This window comes from Ascidia mentula, chromosome 3, assembly GCF_947561715.1.
Source record: "Ascidia mentula chromosome 3, kaAscMent1.1, whole genome shotgun sequence".
Classification (NCBI taxonomy): Eukaryota; Metazoa; Chordata; class Ascidiacea; order Phlebobranchia; family Ascidiidae; genus Ascidia; species Ascidia mentula.
Genome location: NC_138568.1, coordinates 20,874,240 through 20,898,057, shown reverse-complemented (window position 1 = coordinate 20,898,057; position 23,818 = coordinate 20,874,240). Strand labels below are relative to the sequence as shown.

General features: G+C 37.7%; 1 protein-coding gene and 1 pseudogene across 1 annotated transcript; one reads left to right on the top strand and one right to left on the bottom strand.

The window, feature by feature from the left end:
* Positions 1-252: 252 nt before the first annotated feature.
* On the bottom strand, positions 253-4,053 carry LOC145895930 (alpha-(1,6)-fucosyltransferase-like). Its single transcript, XM_082984703.1, has 6 exons — positions 4,012-4,053; positions 2,614-2,884; positions 1,793-2,048; positions 1,269-1,439; positions 973-1,120; positions 253-552 (listed from the first exon to the last, which is right to left on the bottom strand). The coding sequence occupies exons 1-6, from the start codon at positions 4,051-4,053 to the stop codon at positions 253-255; spliced, it is 1,188 nt and encodes a 395-aa protein (XP_082840829.1).
* Positions 4,054-11,460: 7,407 nt separating this feature from the next.
* Positions 11,461-13,990, top strand: LOC145895929 (uncharacterized; annotated as a pseudogene).
* The last annotated feature ends 9,828 nt before the right edge of the window (positions 13,991-23,818 follow it).

The following is a 23,818-nucleotide window of genomic DNA, read 5'->3' as shown; positions in this document are numbered from 1 at the left end:
TATGTTTATGGTCAACATTAAGTTGCAATGTTTTTGTGCAAATAGGGTTATAGTGGAAAGATCACTTCTGAGTAATATTTGAAGAGAAAAGGACTTATTTTGGATGGGAAACCAAATTACAAAGTGGGGTGGGAACAATGATAAAGGTACCAATGTTTATTCTGTGAAATGGGCACTTTATATCGCCTCGACTTCAAATTATACGCAGACTAATGTTCTCCATGTGCTGGTATAAAATGTAAAAACATATTTTTATCTTATAAACATGGCGTACGCAGCAGTCTGGGGAATTAGTTTCGCTTTTTCCAGAGGAAAGACTCCATTGTTTTTTGTTCTTGTGTTGAAACCATTGCACATCAGTTGACATCGTACATTGGTGATGTTATCCACGATCAACATTTGCATGCCATTGTGGTCTTCTGGTTTATAGTCAGAGATCGCTTGATAAACTCCAACCTGTCCTGGATAAATCCAGTTGGTGTCTACAGATGAGGCAGTCGCGGGGTTTGGGTCGAAGTTCGCTAGGAGCCTTTCGTGAATAAGCCGACCGATCTGGAAAGCATATTGAAATATGTCAACAACTGTGTCGAATGGTTTGAAATGGTAAATCACAACGCATTAGTGCGACGCTTTAGTTAATGCTGGTGAGGCGTCGCAAGCTTATAGTAGGAGAACAAACTAGGCGACCTTTTCGATATTCCAGTGATACAAACGATTTATCGTATTACGTAAGGGAATTTGTCTTTAAAATAGGTAAACACCATAAATTGCCACAAAAAAGTGGACGTTTCCTAGTTCGTCGTTACAGCATTTTGTCGTGGATGGTTGCATCACTGGTTAATGAAATTTGTGAACCAGTGGTTTTGAAACATAGCGGAATACAAAGTGGTAAAAGGAAGAGATATTATTGGTTACGAAGCACAACCAATGTTAAATGTTTATACAGTTCACATTATGTTAAGGTTTGCTCACGTTTGAGCTGTAAGTGCAAACCACGTGATCGCATTCACCCAACAACGCCAAGTCTTGAACAATTCCCCAGAAACCCGCTTCTGTTTCCCTCTGAGCTTTGGCGGTTTCTGTGTTTTGGGTCAAAGTAACGAAGGTGTAGGATGGATATCTGGTACGAATGGACATAAACTTGTTACGTTGGCCAGGAACTTATCGATACTTAATCTTAAAAATACATTTCCACACTTGGTCGTCCGACTAGAAAGTTAACACATTATTTAAGTTGTCAAAACAAGAACTGAATGAAAGTTACGTACGTTTTACAAGCCTCCTCATGTACGCTTACGTCATCTGTGGCCAAAAATACGCGGCGCGAGACGTTTTCGTGTTGATGCTTCTGATACCATATCTCCACACGATCCATGTAGACTTCAAGCGACTGAAACTTGGCTTCCCTTTGCAGCTTGTCTGTTCGTCGTATATTAACTCTATGGGAAACGGAACGACTTTAATAGTATGTAGTAATACGTACACAAGTGGATGAAGTGATCGCAGTCGCCCCCAAATCAAAGAAATGTTGGTTAACAGCAACTTGGAGCATGCATTGCGTGTTTTCTTATTTAATCATTTTAAAAGACTAAATTTCGACACTTTCGTACACCAAAACAGGATCTTAGCGCAGCAAACGCGTTTATAAATTGAAAATCTCATCTCGCATATCGACCACTAGGTTGCAGTAGCATCGTTAAAAAGCTGGCTGCTCACTGCGACTAACCCATAGTTTCCTAAAAGTAAACAAGCCATCAGAAGGACGTTTGAAATTTGCATGCAAGATACTCACCCTACAATTGGGTGAATAAACCCAATCTTCTGCTTGAGTTCTTCTATTTGTTTTGTGAGAGAAGGTTGTGCTCTGGTGATGTACGTCATCAGCTGACCAACCCACCAAACTTGTGGTTCTTCACATATTGGTTCCAGTTTTTCCTTCAGAGATTCCGGATAACTGTTTGGAGCGAAAGCCGTGAAGGGTTGAAATATGTCGTTTATAAAAAACTTGACCACTCGTTTGTCGACGCTCGTTTCCTCGACTCCGTCGCCTGTGGAAGTCAACAATTCAAGTTTAAAGGAGAACGTTTGCTAATTTATTTAAGGAGAACCTTACTGTATGTTTGGAATTGTGTATATATCGGCGATATCAAAGTGTTATGTGTATAAAAAAGCAAAAAGTCTCGTTTTGAATTTGCTGACACCAATCTGTGGTTTGTCGCTTTAAGTAAAATCGTGGAAAACTACAATACCGACGGAGAATGGCAGATTATTATACTTGTAAGAAAGTCTTATGTTTTGGAACATCTGTCTTCCATACAGACATTACTGACCCACAAACCCAACGCCTCAGTCACGAGTTTTTCGCAATTATTTTTAGTTGGATTGCTAAACGTAATTGCCACCTCATTCCGTGCAAAACCTTTTAACAAATATTTTAATAACAAGATACATAAAAAGTAAAACCGCAAGTGTAGAATTTTGTTGCGATTCTTGCATTTCACACCGCAGCAACATCAGTCAGGTGTTTGATAATATATTCACATAAGTGGAAAACCTCATCGGGTTTTCTGTCCATGGTGAGTTTCTAATCCGGTGTGGTCAAAAAATTCCTACCAACCTCAAAAATCTTTACCTTAAAATTATCGGCTTTATTGAATTCCTCTTCAGACCAATCGGAGCACGTTTCGCTCAAAGGCAGATAAGCTTCGTTGATGGATTTAATCGTTGGGTGGCTTTTCAACTCAATGTTTAAAACCAGGGTCCTGTTAGTTCCTGTAGCCAATAGGAAACACATACCGATGTAGTGCAGTTGGCATCCGAACCCGCACCAATTTACTTTTATCTTGCACAGAAGCTTCCGTGCCCTCGTGCAGTTACGTGGATTCTAAAGGAGGGACAAAGTTGATAAATCAACAACTTATCCAATTACGCGAGGCAAAATGTTACGGATTAATGTCAGCTAGTTTAATAAAAACACTCGAAAAATCGATTTCGCATCATCATCATCGGTTTTAGGAAATATACAACGAATGTTGAAGCACACATTTTGTGGTTTGTGTTTATTTCGTCATATATTTGTAGAAAGTGACGATGGCGGGTGCAGAAAAGCTGACATTATTCCTCATACAGTCTCATACAATTATTACTTTTTTGCAATAAATAAATGTTACCAGTATCAAGATAGTGCCTAATCGTGCCCGGATTCTACCACATTTAAAATAATTTACGTTTATTAGTCGATTTTCCTTTATGTTTGATTCGATTTTTACTGAACAAACTACATTTCATCAAAACCGACTGACCATCAGAGGTCAAGAGTTCACGGGTATCGAGTAATAACCTTTACAGCGAGGATTATTACAGCACGTTAATTTCTAAATTTTATTGATTAAAAAATTCATTGTTTTGTCTAATGCGTCATCTAAATCCAGATCAGGGGTTGACAACGCAGGACATGTGTGTCGAATTTGGACGCCATTGGTTTTAAAAATGCGGGCAGGTTTTCACAAAAAGTTTTTTTGTTCCAAATGATCATGGTTTCACACCCAACAACGTTTAATCAAGCCTCTTTGCGAACATGTTTTAAGACATCATCAATAAAAAGGTGCATCAAAAAGTGTAAATCAAACCTGCAGTACGAGCAGTTTTTGCTGCACAAATCTTCGCAAGACACAGAGCTTATTTGGTTCTGTCGTTTCCTTGTGTTCGCTTGTGTGACTTCGTAATACTGAGTAATAAAATTATACACAAACAATAAATAGATGGCAAACGACAAAATTGTAAGTTAACAACTCCGTCAAATGTATATTTGAATCAATATGAACAGCAGACATTTTTTACCAGTATTGGAATAAAGTTTGTCCATATGTTACTAACATTACAGTAAAAGTTTTTGTTATTTCAATAATAAGTTGCTTCGGCAGCATGACAACAATTTGACCAACATTGATGAAACGTTCAAGAGGAAAGAAAAGGTTTACATTATACACGATATTTCTGCGCGACACGAACCTTGTTTCCACAAAGTGATGCTGGGGAGGGAACTGGAATCATTCCACCTTAAAATAAAATTGAGTTACCTGCACATCACAAATAAAGCGACTGAAACTTTATGGACCGGGTGTTTCTTAACCTAAGATGTGTGAACTCCTTAGAGTTGCACTGTGGTTGAAGAAATCTATTTAAAAAAAAGGCACAAAGAAAAAGTATTGATTTTAAAGGAAGCAAAAGGTTAGGTCAAACATTTTCAGTGAGATTAAAAATTGATTATGAAACACTTATCTAGTCGATAAAATACATAATAATCGCAAAAATATGTATCGTCAATCCATTCGCTGTTTTCGAAGGTTAAGTGTACAGCTAGAAACTGGGCAGATTTGAACTTACGACCGTCGGCCCACCAGGTCTAACGCTCTACCAACTGAAATACAGGAGCTCAGCGGTTGAACGGGGTATAATGTGGCCAAGATACACAGCGCACAACTGACAAGTTGACAAAATCTCTGAACCAAGTAAGGACCTGCGCAGTGAGGCAATCCTGCCTTGTCATGCGAAGCATGAAACATCGCTGCGTTGAGCGACGAGATGAAGGTACACTGGTGTGAAAGCTGACAACTTGATAAGCGATCTTCACATATACGTAGGGGATCTCTTCCACCATAATTATTCAACGCATAAAGGTTTCATGTTATCGTATGACAAGGCAGGATTGCCACACTGCGCATGTCCTTAGTTTTGCCAGCATTACAGCCAGGCTGGATTCCGCCAAATATTTTCAACTTTTTACCTGTAACAGGAAATGACGTAAAGAAGTACCCCAGTCAAACATACAACACAAAATATCCTAAAATATTTCCTGGATATCATGTTTGTTTCCTGTTCTGTTTCTGATAAAACATTTCTGCAAAAATCAGTAAAACTCACATGTCATTTTGGCAAAACAATGCTTACATACTACGTCAAACATTCAATTATAGATTTATGCAATAGGCGAACCTGATCCTAGAAATTAAACTACAAAATGTCTTTAACAAAAACACTATTTGATAAACTGCTGCTGCAGCTGTGGATAACAGCCCATACCCTCTAAGACACCGAACATTAGTAGCATGCAGCGAACCATGGTGATTGTGAAATGGTCCACTTAACAAAAACCTGAACGCATGAAAACACCTCCATGCAATTATATTTTGAAACAAAGCGGTTGATTCCTCGTTTTCCTGCAAGCTACGTCAAAAAATAAACTTTACATATTAAATTATCTTCTTTCTCAAACAAATGCGCCATTGCGTCATTTCCAATATTTTTTTTTATTTCTTCACGCAAACATAGACGTACGAAAGTACTTGGATGACAAATACAACGTTCAAAGTCGTTGCAAAAATGTCAGTACCTATCCTCTCATTCTTCCTTACACTCACAACGTCTACACAAGCGGTAGCCTATCAGGGTTTCTCAAACTGTGCTCCATGAAGTGGGTTCAGGTTTGCCGCAGCAAAATGTATTTAAAATGTCATGGACTTCCACTGCGATTGTCGGTTGCCTTGATAACACTAATTGAAAATAAACAACGTTCGGAAGTCAATGCAGCCCCGAATTAAAGCAACCCGTTCACATAACCAGGACCACCTGTTGGTTTCTGTTAAATCTTGACTTAAAAGATTGGTGTACCGCAAACGAATTAAGAGAATCCAAGTGCGCCGCTAGCCTGAAAGGTTTGAAGACCCCTAGCCTATAATATACAACGCGTATATCATAGTGGCATACACTGTAAAAGCTTGTGCTTGTTTTGATTTTTTAAACTTCGACGGTTTTAAACTCAATCTGTAGTTTTTTGGTGTCAGTTTCGTCTTACGTTCTCTCTCCTGGTTGTCACGGTAACAATCGGATGCACGACTGCAAATATGAAATGACAAACCGTGAAGGTCGGGTTTTCTGCCAAAACTACTTCGTTGCTTTCAGACAGACTTCCCTGTATGCAACCAAGCGTAATACCGAGAAAGAAGTAGAAAAAAAGAAAAAAAGTCACTGTCAAACGATAACCTGTCGTTAGTTGGCATCGTCGTGTTGCGGCATCGTTTCTACGGCCTCGTCGTTGAAGCCGAACAAGGGAAACGGCCGAACAGCACCACATTGATCGCATCAACTCTATCAACGACGGGTTCAACAGAGATTGGAGGTTCATGTGCCAACTATCAACACGACGATGTCAACTAACCTCAGCTGATCGTTTCAAGTTGTCAAGAGAGATTAGATTTTACTGTGCTAGCTAGGCCGCAACAATCAACTCCAAAAAAACAGACTTTATAACTGACGTCAGCAGATGAAATGTGTCGTCGTCTGGCAACTTTGTGAATTTGACTTCTCCGCATAAGATCATATCATTCCGAAATAAATGAATTACTAGAAAGTTTTTTTTTAGCTTTTCTTAGCAGAAGCCGGTTTTATCACTAATATATATTTTTCTTAATAGTGTTCATTCACGGCTCGTGACTGCAGCACGAAATGTTTGGGCTTTATCCGCAGCCTACGTAATGTATTGTGAAATTGTAAAAAATTTACCCGTCAAATGTTGATGATCCGATGAAATGAAGCATCAAAAGTTATTGACGCCCACGATTGCACAGATGATTTCAATTTTCGGTTAGTGTAATGATTTTTAGTTTCCAAAAAAAATAAGGCCGCTTTCTATATAAGTAGGCTACCAATATAAGTAGGCTACCAATACACATTAGTTTCGAGCGGTATTTGGTGAACAAACTCATTCTTTTAACTAAAAATTACCGCTGTGAACATGCATTTTTTCTTCAAGGCTTGGCCAACACGCGGTTTTGCATCTTATGACAAAACAGTTTATAAGACTGATGTAACCACTAAGCAAACTCAAGCCCATGTCCGAATGACCACAATTTCTGTGCAATCTGACAACTTTAAACCAGGTAGTTAGGAATTAAACTTTTTTTTCCTTTAGTAGAATAGTGCATAATATTTGTACCATCAAAATACTCTGTTTTAATCAAATCCGAAATATCTACCTTTCTCGTGTGATGGGCATTCGCGCGTTCGTGCCAAATAAATCAACTGTTTTCTGAGAATATTAGACGAGTTGCTGCCTCCCTGACCCAGTTTGCTGGCCTTAAGTGTGATAATTGTATACTTTTGCACCACAACGGGGTTTGAACACAGGATATCCTGGCCCCGAATTCCGATCAGTTTTCTTTCCTCTTGGTATATGGGTCGGGCGCTTGACCGATGTTGCCAAATGTAGTTGCATGTCATTTGCATTCGTCGTATGCTATATAACATTCTGCTACGGCAACAATAACAGTATTTGTTTGTTTGCAGATTAAAGACGAGCTTTCGAATACCCCCCTTAAATTTTGTTGAACGTTTCATTTCAAGACGTAGGGTTTGTATCCAGCACATGCCAACTCTTAACCTATCTACAGTTTATTTTGGATCGTGACGTTTGATAGCAAGTCAAACAATACAGATAGTACTAAATTAGAATATTGAATTGCCAGACACCATTTAGATTTATGTAAATGTTAGTTTTAGAATGTAAGAAACGCGCGAATCATTATGTGTGTTCCGGCAAGAGTTAAGTTGCATAAAATATATGTTGAAGCTCCATTTGTTGCAACTGAAGTAACCTGAAGAAAGAAGAATGCCTCGAAAATTAAAGTAAGTTTTAATGTTATTATTTCTATTCTTTTCGTGTAATTTGTTTGTACGTTATTCAAAAAAGACATTTGGCGCTAAGAAAACTACGCACACTAATCGCTATGACAAAATCAAATTTTCCCAAACGATATTAAATCTGTTTTGTTTTAACATGAGTCACTCTAAAGTCGCAAAGCTGTAACAAAAAAAAAGCTCAGCTTTAGGCAACTTGGCCATTATATATGCATGTTTCTTTCTGATTGGTCGACTGAAGTCACGTGTTTGTTGACAAGTCTAGTTTCACCGAGCGTAACTAAGTGTTCGATAAACGACTAATATGTGATCTCCGTATTGATAACAGAAAGAATAATGATATCTAGAGCATTCCTACAATCTGTTTTGTTATTTTACAGACATGCGTTGAAAGTGGTTGTTGCTGGAATCCTGTTCTTGGTCACCACACTTGCTTCAGCACAAAGTATGTATAACGTTGAACCATTTGTGTCGCAGCCAAATCATTGCAGCCAAGCTGTATCAGCCACTCTTTCCCGACCAGTCCAGATTGGCTGCAATGCGTCAACTGCGATGCTAAAGAACGTATTGATCTCGATATGATAGCTATGATCGCCAGTATAAGGACCATCGATCATTCCTTGTCGTGCGATTGCAGGAAACGCTTTCGCGTTGACCTGTATTGGTTGTGTATTCTTGTTAAATAATGCAGATTCCATTAACTTGCCTTGTGCAGGTTTCACTTGTGATAATGGAGAAATAGTGAATGCTTTATATTTTTGTGATGGTGCTCGTGAAACGTGGAGGGGTTGCTTGGATCAAAGTGATGGGAAAATTGCGGACTTTTCCACATATCCTGAAAACCTCACCAGTCCATATGTAAGGTATTTCCAACTTATTACTTATTTCGTAATTTCGGGATTAGTAAATAGAACTATTTTACTGCTTTATTCACACTTGAAGCATATCATGTCCAAGTCGGCTAAACGAGTTGTTAGAAAAATTATTGATACAATCGCCGTGTCTAATTAAAGTGCTGTTTGTGTAACGTAGTAAAGTCAAGGACTGAACAGATTTTGATTAAAATATGGGTGTCTTTGTTTTATGTAGGTGTTTGAGATGCTATCTTTGATTATAAAATTTTCTTATTCTATGCCTAAACAGTTCGTCCCTACTACAACAGTGCTTATCGCACCATTCATTGTAGCAGTGTCAATATTTCGGGGAAAAGTTAAATAAATGTATTTTTGGGGGGGTTTATAAAAGCGCATTAAAAACATTCCAACAACGTCCCTAGGATTCACAATGTTGTATGATTTCATTAAAAATTTGCAAGCAAGAAGCCGTGCATATTATTTAATATTTCATGTAATACGTATGTTGCAGTTGCGACCACAAGTATGACTTCTGGAGATCTAAGAAAGTATGCGCTTTGCGACGCAAGGAGTTTTGTAAAGGAGAACTCGAATGTGTGAACAAAAGTTTATGTGACGTCTGCCCCTCCCACTTCCGGTGCCCGAATTCAGCTTGCTGGAAACGTTCGACTGTTTGTGATGGCGATCTTTGCAATGACTGCCCAGCTTTCCAACACTGGAATAATGGGTGTGGATTCAAATGTGTTCGAAATGGTCGGTATTGCAATCTTCCGCAAATGTTTCTATGGGATGGCATTGCCGATTGTGATGATAAATCTGACCTGTGTTACTCCTCCGAGAATGGGGATATCAGGTACTTTTGTGCAACTTTGTTTAGTAAGTACTATACAAAAAGTATTGTAACTCAATAACGTTAATATCCCATTAGTTGCAGCATGAGTAAATTAAACATTAACACAAGCAATTTCGTCACGGTAGAGACCATCGCAACCCCTCATCATTGAACCAACTGTTATGTTTCCAATGCAAAAATCACACAATGATCATTTCAAGGTCAAGTGTTTGTGATGACGTCGTCGATTGCCCTGATATGAGCGATGAAAACAATTGTAATGCAAAAACTCTGCAGCCAATCAGTAGCTATGTTAAGAAAGCGTATGTAAAGTAATATTTTGTTAAAATATTTCTTTTGCTGTTATAAATTATTTAGTAACATAACTTTTTTATAAGTCTTCAAAACAAACAGAAGCCCATGTAACTGAAATGCATTTCATATTGAGAATGAGTGCATAATCGAAACGTCTGAACAATGAATTTCCTGGCGGTGAGGCCTTACTGTTTGTAATAAATTATTCATTGGATCGTTAATAATCCAAATCAACTTTGAGATTGCTTCGCTAATCACGCAGTCTCTCAAAATGCAATGTGCAAAACGAAGACGTTTGTAATTTTAGAAAAGATGAGGTCTGCGACAAACTTGCTTCCTGCAGTAGTAGTGTTTCTTGCCAGTACTTTTGCCCGTCCCATTTCCAGTGCCCAAGTTCAGCTTGTTGGAAACGCTCGACCGTTTGCGATGGAGATCCTTGTAATGATTGTCCCTCGTTTCTACGTCATAATAACGGCCACGGGTTCAAATGTGTTCGGAATGGCAGAAATTGCAATCTTCCGCAAATGGTATTTCTGACTGCGACGATAAATCTGATTTATGTTACACTATGGAGAATGGAGATCCCAGGTATTTTCACCACTGCGGTGCCAATTCCGAAGAGTTTTGTCCCAAATTCATGAAGGCCTTTTAATATTTTAACCGGTTTTAATATGCAAAAATCGTTTATTTTCTGCTATACAGACTACACTGGCTTTATTGTAGAGACGTTCGGAGTTTACATAAATTTAATAGTCATTTGGGCTTCCAATGCATTCCAAATGCACGAGTGTCTCTGTGAAATCGGCAAACCAAAAGAGTGCGGGAAGTTCCACCAGTAAGTGGAAACATAATTGGGCATTGTTTATTTATCTGCACAGCAAATTACTTTAGTTGGTTTATATAATGAAGTAACAAACCTCTGATTTACGTCAGCAGATTTTATTGTGAAAAATCGATTTCGCCTGTGTAGGTTACTATAAGCATCGTCAGTTTCTGCAAATATTACGTAATAGTAATAATAAAACAAATAATATGTTTTGTGTGTATTTTATTGCTTTCATTATTACTACTACGTAATATTTGTAAAAACCGACGAATGTACAGATATTTTGCTTTACTGTTGAGTAGGCACATTTCACTTCGGATAAGAAAACAGCGACAAAATTAAATATTTTTAGTGTTGATGAGGAAAAGAAAGTGGAGTGCACCAAAGAAACCTAAAACTACCCACAAGTAGGCTGGGAGTGTTTCTTTGTAAGTAAATATTCCCAGTTCAATAATTAGTTCGGAAACTCTTGCTCATTAACGACATATGCACAAACCAAAACACGTGACTTCGGTTGTTAGCTCCGGAATGCAAAAATTGTAAATGGACAAAAAAAATTAACGATAATATTTATCTGGTAAAATGTAAACATAACATGCGTAAAGTCATATCATCAAATGTTATTCACACACTCGCCTGTTTGTTCTTTATTCAAATGAATGATGGCGATTTTCTCATTAATGGTGCGCATTTCCATATGCAAACACGCTGGCCACCGTACGTTCAACTTACTTTTCCAAAGCTAAAATGAAGTATTTCTGCCACTTAGTGCAGAGGTGACAACACAAACACGTCGAATGTTATAGGTCTGCAATACCTGCCTTATTTTCTCAGACAATGTCATAGAAAACAACATATCCTTATTTTATTTCTCTTTTACGTAGGATTGGCTGAACCTTTGGAGACATTTTGACTACAAGTTACTTTGCGACGGGAAGATGGATTGCGCTGGTTGTTTAACATGCAGTGGCGCGATTCACAATGTACAATTGCATCAACACTTCACTCACGATGAGGATCCGCGTCTTTGCAAACATCGGAAACACTGCGACACAAAAGACGGACTTCTCAATATTCCTATGTCCAAACTTTGCGACGGTTTCATCGATTGCAAGGATGAAAGTGACGAAAATCCTGAAAACTGCATTGGAAGATTCTACTGTCCAGCCCTAAATGGAGCTAAAGTAAAAACTAATATTTCATTTTCTTCTAACATGTTAAATGCAATTTTGAGAGTTACAGATTTCTGTCCACAAATCGGATGTTTGTGACCTCACAATTAACTGCGACTATCAAAGTGACGAAGTAAACTGCACAAATGACGGAAGGTTTTATTGCGAAAACAAACGGCCATTGTTCGTTAAGAAAGGAAAGGTAAAAAAATGTTACGAATTACGACAAAAATTCACAAAGTAAAATGTAATTCAATGCTATGTCAAAACTCCTGATAATTTCCCTGACAAACAGCCTCATCAACATCAACCTTCCATGGTATAAATGGTTCAAAATATAAAGTTTGGTACAAGGGTAATAAGGGTCGAATGCGGATAACGCAACTGTATTTTCAAAATTGGTTTGTGAGTGACGTAAAATTGGTTTCACAAAAATTTAATGTTTGGGAAATTGTTCCAATAGTATTTTTTCGCCAAGGCAAATTAATCCGACCCGGAAATATACGAGGTCAATTAATTTTGTTCAGAAATTCAATGGAGTCGGCGACTGCTCTGATTGGTCAGACGAGTGCCCAACAAATACGAAAGTGATCAACGAAAACATATTTTCATCACGATACGAGTTGATTGCGAACCCATTTCTACGAGCCATTGTGTGGATAATGGGGATGTTCGCCATTGCCGGAAATTTGGTAAAATTCCACAGTTTTGTATTGGTTTGTTGCACAGTAATAACTGTTATCTCTATTATGAGGTTGTAATGGTAACAGAAATTAGAAGGTTAATGACGCAAGAATCACAATCTGCTGCATTTCGTACAAACCACCTGCTTATTTTAAATTTGTCCGTTTCCGATCTACTCGGGGAGTATATATCAGATATATGGGAGTATATCTGATCATGCTGGGCGCCGCTGGTGTCAGATACTCTGGAAATTATTGTGCCAATGACGTTATTTGGAGATCAAGCGGAAGTTGCACCACAATGGGTGTATTGGTTTTGCTTTCAAGCGAAACATCGGTGTTCACAATGGTTCTGTTGACCATATTCCGACTTTATGCTGTGAAAAACGTAAGCAAGGCCATTACATTTGTTTGTAGGCACTAACTACCAAAAAATTATATACCTAGAGGTTTGACGTTTGGGTTTTAACGTCAAAGATGTCAATGCTCACCTTGCCAGGTGCTCACTTGTGCATCAGAATAAAAAAATTGTTTCAGATTACTCAGTACGGCACATGGCAAGGCATTTTTTTATTTCAGCCGTTCGACGCATCTTCAAAACCGAAATTGAAAATCGTCATACTCTCCATTATTTTATCTTTGGCATTTTCGTTTACAATTGCTTTTATTCCTCTGACCACTCAATATCAACATTTGTTCGAAATCAAAGCTTGGATGAATGAGAATCCGTTCTTTAACAAAACTGTGGTTGACTTTGTAGGTATGATAAACAATGTACATAATCGAATCAATTTTAATGTTTAACACGCGTTATGTGTACAGGCATGCATAATTTTATGGATCGATTTGTAACTTTCCAACACAACTTCACAAGCAACGATTCCCAAGCACTCAACACTGCCCTCATGCGAGTGAATAATGCTAATTCCTGGATGGATTTTATGGATATTCTTGGAGATTACAATTACACTGATCTGTTTAACATTTCTGGATATTTTGGGTTTGTATTTTTTGAGAGAAGTATTTCTCAATTTTAACGCTTAACTATTGTGCAGATATTACAGCAGCAGTAGCGTTTGTATTAGTAAACTTTACGTGACGTCAAAAGACAAGGCATGGCGATATTCAATTACCATCATTACATTCAATTTCTTGGCTTTCATATTTATGGCAGTATCATATTTTTGGATTTACAAGAGGTCAACCGCCAGTGCAAATAAAGTAAATGAGAAACCCAGAGACGGAGCAGCGGCAACTCTTAATAAAGGCGAGTGCCCTTCTCTACAGTGCTTTATAAATGTCTCAGGCTGTTTGTTTTAACAGCAATGCAAAAGAAAATCCTCCGATTGATGATTACTGATTTTCTCTGCTGGGTCCCAATTTCCATCGTTTCTTTTATTAACTTCGGTGGCATCCGCGTACCTGATGTGATTTACGCTGTGTCAGCAATCATCCTGCTCCCCATCAACAGCTCTCTCAATCCTCTCATCTACTCCGACGCCCCGAAACTGTTTTACGTTAAAGTTCGAAGTGGCTTACAGGTCGTTTTTAGGAGTGAGACACGCCGAGTGTGCCAAGAAAACGTTGTTGTTGAGGCAGAAATCGCCCTATAAACGAAGCTGTGAGTAATATGAACCTCATGCTAATTCCATACTAGCACTTACCTTCGCGCACGATAAAATTTCTCTTTCATCGGAAATTTCATCATTACAATTGACGTCACCGAAAGCAGGCATGTCAACAAACATCGGAACAATAGTCTTCCTACACTCCTTGAAAGTTCATTTCTCTTATTCAACAACCACAAAAATCGTGCTTGTTGCGGTCACGCCTCAGTAGTTTATACACGACTGCGATAACGTGATTGATCGTTACAGCCACGTTATCTGTGAAATGTGCCACTATCTAACCTGTGTGTTTTGGCGCGTAATCATTACTCGTGTGTGTAAGTCCATCTACCAGCCGAATAAATGTTATTTTTTCAACTATTCGACGAACGAAAACAAGAAACAGTTTAAATATTTCAAATATCCCTATATTGTTGCTTCTTGCCCGGATGGAAAACTTTGTGCTTACACAAAGATAAATAAAGTCGTTATTGGTGAGGTTGCCAAGACAACTCGGTTTTCAATTCGTTTGTGGCATTCCGTACATGGTTTCTATTGTCATATGAGTGTCAACATCTGTTACGAACCACGTTGATACGCTACAGTAGTTAGTGCACTCATAATTGATTCTGCACTTCTGTTTTACTTGATTTGAAATTTAAAGCGATCAATATCATGCAATGTGTTGTCTTGCAGGCCTTGGCGTGTTTCTGTGCAATGTTAAGGATTACAATTTCGTAACTTATCTTTTTATTTTCAACAAACCACTGTCGTGTTGTATATACCTTTTTTCTGTTTCGACGACAGGGCATTGTATGCATAAACAGGCATTACACGTTACGTACTCTTTGTATCAGCACATCATGAAATGAGTGGTTTGCCGGAACTTGTGAATAACGTTTATGGAGGAAGCGGAATAAATGATTTGTCGTAAACCGGGAGTGGCCTGTATATCTGAATAAACACTGAACCAGCAATTCTTATATGTGTCGCCGTATTGTCGTTTGTGTCGTTTAGAAAATTGAACCTAAAAATTTCCTGAAAAATCTTCCATAAAAAGCTCAAGCAGTTTGAGATGTTGACGCTTCTGTTTGTCGCTTTGCTGTCTGGTGTTAGTGCTGAAGGTAACACAGTTCTTGCACATTTACAAAGTAGTATGTAAACAGTGTTATGTGCATAGGAGAAAGTCGCTACTCCAATTTGTTCTGTGAGGTTGGAAGGAGAATCAACGATCTTCCGGACGACTTCCGAACAGTCGAATGCAAACGATGGGAGGTAACACATTTAGGATTTTAGCAACGTTCTGCCTAACAAGAAAAAAAAGTAGCCGTTTTAGAAAAGTTGCTTTCCTCTTTGTTTTGTAGCACTCACTTCTATTTCAATACTTACTTCTTTACGTGACAGAATCTGATTTTAGCAGGATAACAATTACGCAGATTAATAAACGCAAAAAAAAAATTTTTAGGTAAAAACAGGTGACATTTTTTCTATTAAATATAGCTATTATTTGCTGTAATAAACTAGTTTTTATTCAATAGCAGTTAATTCTATTTTAATAAGAGCAGTTGTCGCATGACCACAAAGTGGAAATAAGAGTTATGAAATATAAACAGGTCACTTAATCGAACATATTACAACAAAATCCAATGTCTTATACCTCAATTTTGTGTGATAAAGATGCCATTTGAGGGTATTAGTACGTTGGCCTTCACGTATTTATGAAGAAACGCCACCTTTATACTCATTGTTATGTTTTTCAACTCAAGTCATCGCCGTTGTTCGCGGTGATCACAAAAACTGGCTTTCATAAATGACTTCAAATATTGAAAAAATGGCATCTAAACCATAGCTACAGTCTATTTTTTAATTTTTTTTTATTAAAATTTATTAATATTTGAAGTCTATTTTATGGGAGTTTTTTCCAAAGTTCAATTTGGTGATAGCCATTTTTACACAATGTGACATTCTTTACTGAAATTACTGCTTTACTGCTTTTTAAAAAAGGACGCTTGTCAAACAAAATGGGAAGTTCACGAAGATGGAAGAAAGACAATTGAAAAAGTTTGTCAGACCTGGAGGGGATGCACCGGAAGCGCGAACTCAAATGACGTCGGCTGCTACTCGGAAAATGCGATCAACACCAATGTGTGTAAATATGTTTTCACGGTTTCTTGACACATGTGTCATCTGCTACGTCGCTTTCTATTTAGCTATAGGCGAACGAATTACACACACCTTCAGGTTTCGTTTGAAAATAATTTTGTACGTAAATTGGAATGTTATTATTTTATCAAAGTTTCGTCAACCATCTTTACTACGCTTACTATAACGCTTCTTCTACTATAAATTATTTACAAAAATTAATCATGTTTCACTTTAGAATCGCCAATGCTTTCATTGTTGCCAGAGAGACAACTGCAATATATTTGATTTCGTCCCATCTTCCCGTGGTGTGGAAGAGGTTGGAATCCATGAATTTAACTTTAGGATAATGACACTTTTCATGAGACTGCTGAAGTGCCGCCAAATTTCTACAGAACATTAGAAACATTTACCAAAAATATATTTACAATTACGGTCTAGAGTGCCAGTTAGTAAGTCATACTCAGTCTAGGATCTTTAAAATAAAAACCATCTGATGCCAAGTGTTACTAAGCGGTTCGGTATGATTCGACATAAACTTGTTAACTGAATACAGATGGCCACGGTTTTGACCTATAAGGTCTCAACAGTGCAGATTAGTGTAACTATGGACAATCACTGTATGTAGCTCACAAAATTCATTGTATGAACTCCACGTTATTTTATAAACTTTTTATATAAAAGCTTTTCCAATGTCGTTTCGATGGCTCCGTGAGTTTCGACCGCGACTGGGACGACTACAAGAACGGGTTTGGAAACCGCCACGGGGAGTTCTGGACAGGTGTGTCTAACTTGTTTAGTACGAGGTTCAAACCAATCTTGTTTTCGGGTCACCTTATGAATAATTTTACGACAGGCCTCGAAAACCTCCACTTAATGACGAACATGTACGAGTGTGATGTGGAGATAACAATTGATTTTCAGCACAACGAAGCTTTGAAAGGGACTTGGAGGTTTCGTGTCGTTTCTTTTCTTCAACACGTTGCACCTTATTTTTTTTTCACCGCAATCCCGTGAAACTTCTGCATTGCTGAATACCAGAGTGCTTGTTTGCACACGGCACTATTTTGTGAACTGTGTGAAAAGAAATTAACCACAGTGTAAAATATAAATCAACTAAACCATTGCAACGGTTGAAAGCGCAAAGTTATGAAACATGTGAGAACGCGGCCGGCCACGATTGACCACGCTGTTATTCGAATTAGGCAAAGATAAACATTGTGATGTCCAAAAGGTGTAGTCTAATATACCATTGCGTCACAGGTGTTTATAACGCTACTAAGAACTAAACAAAAAAAAACAGTGTCCTGGTAATTCGTGTTGTCATGTGTAGATTTCCTTTTTTTAACTACACTGGGATTTGAACCCAGGTCCTCCTGGGCAAGAATTCCAATCAGGTTTTCTTCTTGGTATATGGGTCGGGCGCTTGACTGATGTTTACAATCACCACCCCTCGATTCTGGCTCGATCTTTTTAGATATTTTCGTGTTGCCTCTGAGAGCGACAACTACAGGATGACATACGACAGTTACGATGGAATGTTGGGAAACGGTCTCTCTCCCCACAACAATTATCCGTTTTCAACACGCGATCGTGACAATGACAGGTGAACTTTGACACAAATCCACAGAGAGCATCACTCGCGTTTTGGTCAAATATAATACAACAAATATTCCAGGACAAGAAAAAATTTTTCAAAGTAGCATAATTTTTGAAAAATCAACCTTCCGAAGCACGAAAGATTGAGCGATCTAAGTTGATCTACAGCGTGTTTCGTGATGACCATGTCCTACATGATGACAAAATTATTCCTCATAATGTTGCCGAATGGGGGAAGAAAAACTGGGAAGGGAAACTGTTAAACAAACCTACATGTTTGAGCTACGGGATCAGCCTGTTTTTTTGTATCATTAGTTTCTTCATCGTAAATAACAAACCCATAAAATGATGATAAAAACGGCTCGAGCGAATCTACATGTTTAAGTTTTATTGTTTTAGAAACCAAAGGCAGAATTGCGCGGAGGTTGATGAGGGCGGCTGGTGGTTTGGAAGAAAATGCAGATCGAGCAGTTTGAACGGAAAACGAGCGCTCAACAAATTCAGCATCAAGCAAGTGAAGATGAAAGTCGTGTGCAACAACTCTCAGTAAACAACGTCTTAGGAAACTGTTTTGTTCGTTTTTGTCGTTTCTGGCAACATATCTTCCGATACACATTGTACAAAACCGCACACAAGCTCCATTATGGGAAGCTGTTTGTCCGAACCCTCACTAGAAAAAGCTACATCAGCGAAAAAATATGAGCATTTCGTATTGATATCTGTTGAGTTTTGTGCTTGTCGTTGACGTTCGCCTAACACTTAATTTGGTGTTTTAGTGCGGTTACGCGCTTTGAGGCATCCCTAACGTTTTTGCACCATTTATTAGATTGTCGCCTAACGTTTTTTGATGTCTTCCAAGTTCATTTCTTGAATTCATCTACCTAACCGGTTGGTTTATATACGGATTAATAAATGCTCATACTGCTTATGCTTTTATTGCATTTTGTTGTTATACTGCAGTGGTTACCAATCTGAGGGGAATTTTGTAATTTGTATGGGGGAATTTGTGTCACAATATTAATCTCTTGGTTTAATTTCTGTTCTAAGAATTACATTAAAATGTTAATGTAAACGATATTTTAGCAAAATAAATTTGTGGAGGGGAGTTAGATTCGAATATTGACTAAAAGGGTGCACAAGACTAAAAAAGGTTGGGAACCACTGAAATAATCTCATATAACGTTGTGCATAGGTTATTGTAGGGTTACACTTTCACGTCAAAGCAACGTTGAAGCGATCACGATGCGGAAATTGTTTACGAGACACTTTTCTTCCCCTTTACGCACGTAATTAAGTTTGTGCTGAAATTGTTTTGAAAACTCTCAAGAAAAGGTGCAACAAGTGTCAACAACAATTTATACAGAACCTAAAATCGCTTATGGTATCACTACTGGACATTTGTATGAAATGCATCGTGATTTATGCAGTTTCGTTTCCTGCAATTTGCAATGTGAGTTGCGCCGCTCGCATAACGAAAAAATTAATCACTTATAGGATATATTATATTTGGTTCCTTACATTTATTTTATTGTGACACATTTTGGCATGAAATCACTTCCACCGATTCATCGGAAATACCATTTCCTTTATTTCTTCCTTAAATTCAGTTTACTAATTTCCTTTTGTGAAATAATTAAAACGATCTCCGTAAAATTAATCGGCTATTGCTCATTCGGAAGTTATTAGTATTGCGGTTTTTCTATAAACCCTATTCAGTCATCACAAGCAACTGCTGCACGAAGGAATCACTTTGTTCTGAAAAATGAAGTTTGCGACATTTATTTGTATTCTGTTTTGTTTGGGTGAAGTGGTGACCGGTGGAAAAGTAAGAGGTATGATTTTTGTGACCAGGAAAAGGTTTTATTTAATTAAATATTGATATCATTTGGTTTTTATTGTTATAATCACTTGTCAATATGTTAGCTTTGTTCAAGAAACTGTTGTTTTGTTCACAATTATCGTCAAACATGACACATCAAAACCACGATGACAATGAGGAATTGTTGAGCATCACATTTTTTTAAGCTTTATAATACAAAAGGTGGAATCCCTCGTGATGTAATACAATCTTATTTAATAGAAAAACGGGAAGGTTATGGGTTAACTTGCGAAGTTGGTCGGTTCGAGAAGGGAGATCACTGGGACTTTGATTTTAACACTGAGACATGCGATCCCAATTACGTAAGTTGCGTTTGATTTTCCGAGATATTCAATGTACCGCATTTAACTAAGCATAAAATCATACATAAATAAACAATTATTTAAATCGAAAGTCATATTTGCCATCATAATTTCATGGCAGCCACAAGTTGGAAATCTGAACAAAACACAAGAATAATTGCAAATTCGCTGATGATTGGAGGTAATGTGGCGCAACTTTGATTTACATTAATCTCATTTCAAGAGCGGATATTAGCAAGGATGCTCTGGCTTGGAAATTCTCTTTGACATATTTAGCAGTACACAGGTTAGGAAACATTTTGCCGTTTTGTACAGGATGCCTGTGAGACAAAGCTCGAGGTCCATGCTGACCGCCACATTGTTACTAAGTCTTGTGGACATCTGACGTCTTGTATGGCAAACGCTGAAACAAACACATCAAGATGCGATCCAGCGGCAGATCCCGGAAACGGAGTGAGGACAACTCTATTACAACATTAGACTTGGAAACATAACTTACGGCAAACAATATATCGCATATAACTACCCTGAAATTCATTTGCAAACGTTTCGATCTTATCTACAATCATTGTCAATGCATAACGCGGGCGAGCGACGTAAAGGTGCAGTGAAGTCAAGTTCTCTTGCCTGCATTTTGCATTGACAAGGATTGTAGATAAGATCGAATCGTTTGCAAATGAATTTCAGAGCTGTTGTATGCGATATATTGCCCGTATCTAAGACCAGTTTTTCGTTGTCTTTAAGTCGACCTTTTTTGTCACCCGTAATATACGCACACTATGATCTTTCACGTAGGATTCCCACAACAATATAAATTCACCTAGTATAGGGTACCCTGCAGATCGACGTTGACCGAAAGGTACCACAAAGTGGAGACTAGTGCGCCTGCTAGTGTGAAAGCTAGCACAGTGCCACTCAACAGCTGCACTGATAAGACCTTACAGGTCGAAACAGTGCGTGTACACACCCTGTCTGCAGCTTTGCAATATTATGGCTTTTTTTGCACATATAATATAAATTCAAATATCGTATTTGGTACACAGTATTCCTTTTTGTGGGACAAGATGTGTAGCTTTTTTTAAACAAATACAAAAAAGCCCAAAACATATATTTGTCACAAATATTTGAAAAACTATTCAGTTCTTGTTGCTAAAAATTTGAAAAATTCATTATGCACCGCTTCCATTACGGAATATTTCATCGATTTCCGTTTTGATGTAAACAATTACAATTTAGTACAGTAACACTTTACACATCTACTTACCTTGTACCCAGGACTTCCTTTGCTTTTACTGTTGTACATCCAACAACTGCAATTATTACGAGCTGCTTGTTGAAGACGATCACACAAGCGAGGTAACCATTGACCTACGGATACGTACTTTAACCCAATCTCCTCAGTTATTATTTGCTCCATTTTAAGCAAAAAAGCTTGTTTTACGGGTTTTATTTTTTTTAATTTTAGTTAGATGTACAGGTTGTGTGGCACTGAATCAAGTTCTTTTGGAATCCTAATAAAAAAAATGGAACAAAAGCCGCTATGAAAGGTTTTGGAGCGTAGAAACTTGCGTTTGACGTTTTGAACTTACGAATGCGTTGTGCGCAATTCCCCTCAAGGTTTCTCGACATTGCGGGATTTTTTCACAAAATTTTCGATTGGTCTGTAGACTAATATGTATTCTTCCATCCGTTATTATTTTAAATTATCACGAATTTATTTTATGAGTATATTGATTTAAAAATATTTCGTTCAACGTTGTTGCGGGAGAATCCATCCAATACATACTTCTTTCATTGCAGGTTATTTTTAAACGGAACGGAACCATCAGCTTTGATCGTGACTGGGCGGCTTACAGAGTTGGATTCGGCGATCCTAGATACGAGTTTTTTGTTGGTAAGTTCCAAAACACCAATTTTTAATGCGATTCACAAACATGTAACATATCATATACTATAAAGATGCAGAAATTAGGATAAAACTGTCATGTAGAAAAAAGGCCAGGAAATGGGCCCACATCAATAATACAACTTGTCTCCAAATCGGTTATAGTTACAACATGTTAATGTTCTATTACACCATATTGTATCTTTTTATATTCTTACAGGATTGGAGTATTTATACGAAGTGACATCCTATTATCAATCGTGCACTCTCACTATATGCTACGATAACTGCGTAAGCACAGCCGTAACATATACGTAAGTATACGACGTGTTGAGGTCTGCGATGTAATTACAACGTGGAAAATATTTTGTCCTACGTGTGTTTTTTCGGAATTTATTTATGATCAGAATTTTTGTGGAAACCAAGAAATAAACCAACAGTAGCAAGGCTGTAACTCTCTGCTACTTATCCGATATGTAACACAGCACACTTGCGATCTATAGTTGTTATATTGGCACTCCATAACAAGAGTGCTAAATGCCCCTAAGACCTCGAAATGTACACAATTTGGTGAATTATAACTACCACGTCTGAAACTTAATGAAACGCGAAATACATTGGGACATTAGGCATTGAAATTTCATCGAAAAATTTTCAAACCTATCTACCGAATTAAAACATATTTCATACAGAACCAAATCAAACAGATCTACAGTAATTGTATCATTAGTACTTTTGAGTAAAACAGTTCATTAATCCAACCAATTGGATGTGATCAAATGTACATTTCTTCAGTGATTTCGCAATTGGCAGTGAATATACAGACTATGAGATGACCTTTTCAACTCGCACTCACACAGGACGAAGAACCGCTCGGGAATTTTTCGCTTTACGAAGAAGAAATCTTCCAGTAAAATTTTCCACCTACGACGATGACAACGATTCGTGAGTAATAATGCAAACTTTCCTCGTAAACCGTATTGTTGTACATTTATTGTTTTTACTGCATTATTGTTAGCATTTTGAAAAATAACAAATGTCAAAATTCTGATATCACCTGACGCTTTTATGGTCCAGTACATCTGTAGGAATTATGATTATTGGTGAAAAGAATTAAAAGCGATAATAATACATGACACATTTATGGCTACTATGACAGGTTCAATATGTAACGGTAACGCTTGTTTGTAGATCTATGTCGAACTGTGCTGATGTAGTGGACGGTGGATGGTGGTATTACGACACTTGCAGTGGATCTACAGCCACTTGGAGCCTTATGAGAAGAGACTACATCGAATTTTCGTTAGATTGTAGCGGTCCTCTCATGCCGTAATGAAGGGCGATGAATATGATATTAGAGGTCAAGATAAAACTTTGCATCTGAAATATGTAAACACAATGAAATTATACTGCAATCTTGCCTTGAAATGTTTGCAAGAGTCCTGTTATGTTGTATACAAATTAAACTTTTCATTTTAGTGTGAAACCTTTAGTTTGTGTATTGGCCTTCAGAATAATAAATCCAAGTGGTTCATTGGTATATAAAGCAATAAAACAAACAATTACGACAAAACTTTTCCCTGGCTTATTTTTACAGAAAGGTTCGAGAAATGCTCAGGCACAAACACAGAAGATTGTTAGTTCAGGAAAATAATTTGTCGCATTCTAAGCTACAAGTCATATGAAATGAAAATAATATGCTAAAATTTTTGTTAAAGCCTGCAATCCTACAGAAAACATACGACGCGATGATTGACGTATTACACTCCACAACACCTTCCAAAAACACATATCCACACAATGCCAAAGCCTTAACTCCAAAGTTGTCACCGAGATGATATTTGTGAGTTTCACTTTGAGATTTTTTGACAAACGAATTTCCATAATGACACGACGGCAAGATTGGTGACCGGCTTTGTTGAGCTGACGAAGTCGCTTTTCAGCGTTTCCATATTTTTATAACTGATCCATAGCTTTCGAATGAATAGCTTTAGAGGTAGACCCTGTGTTGGGGAATTGGGCGATCG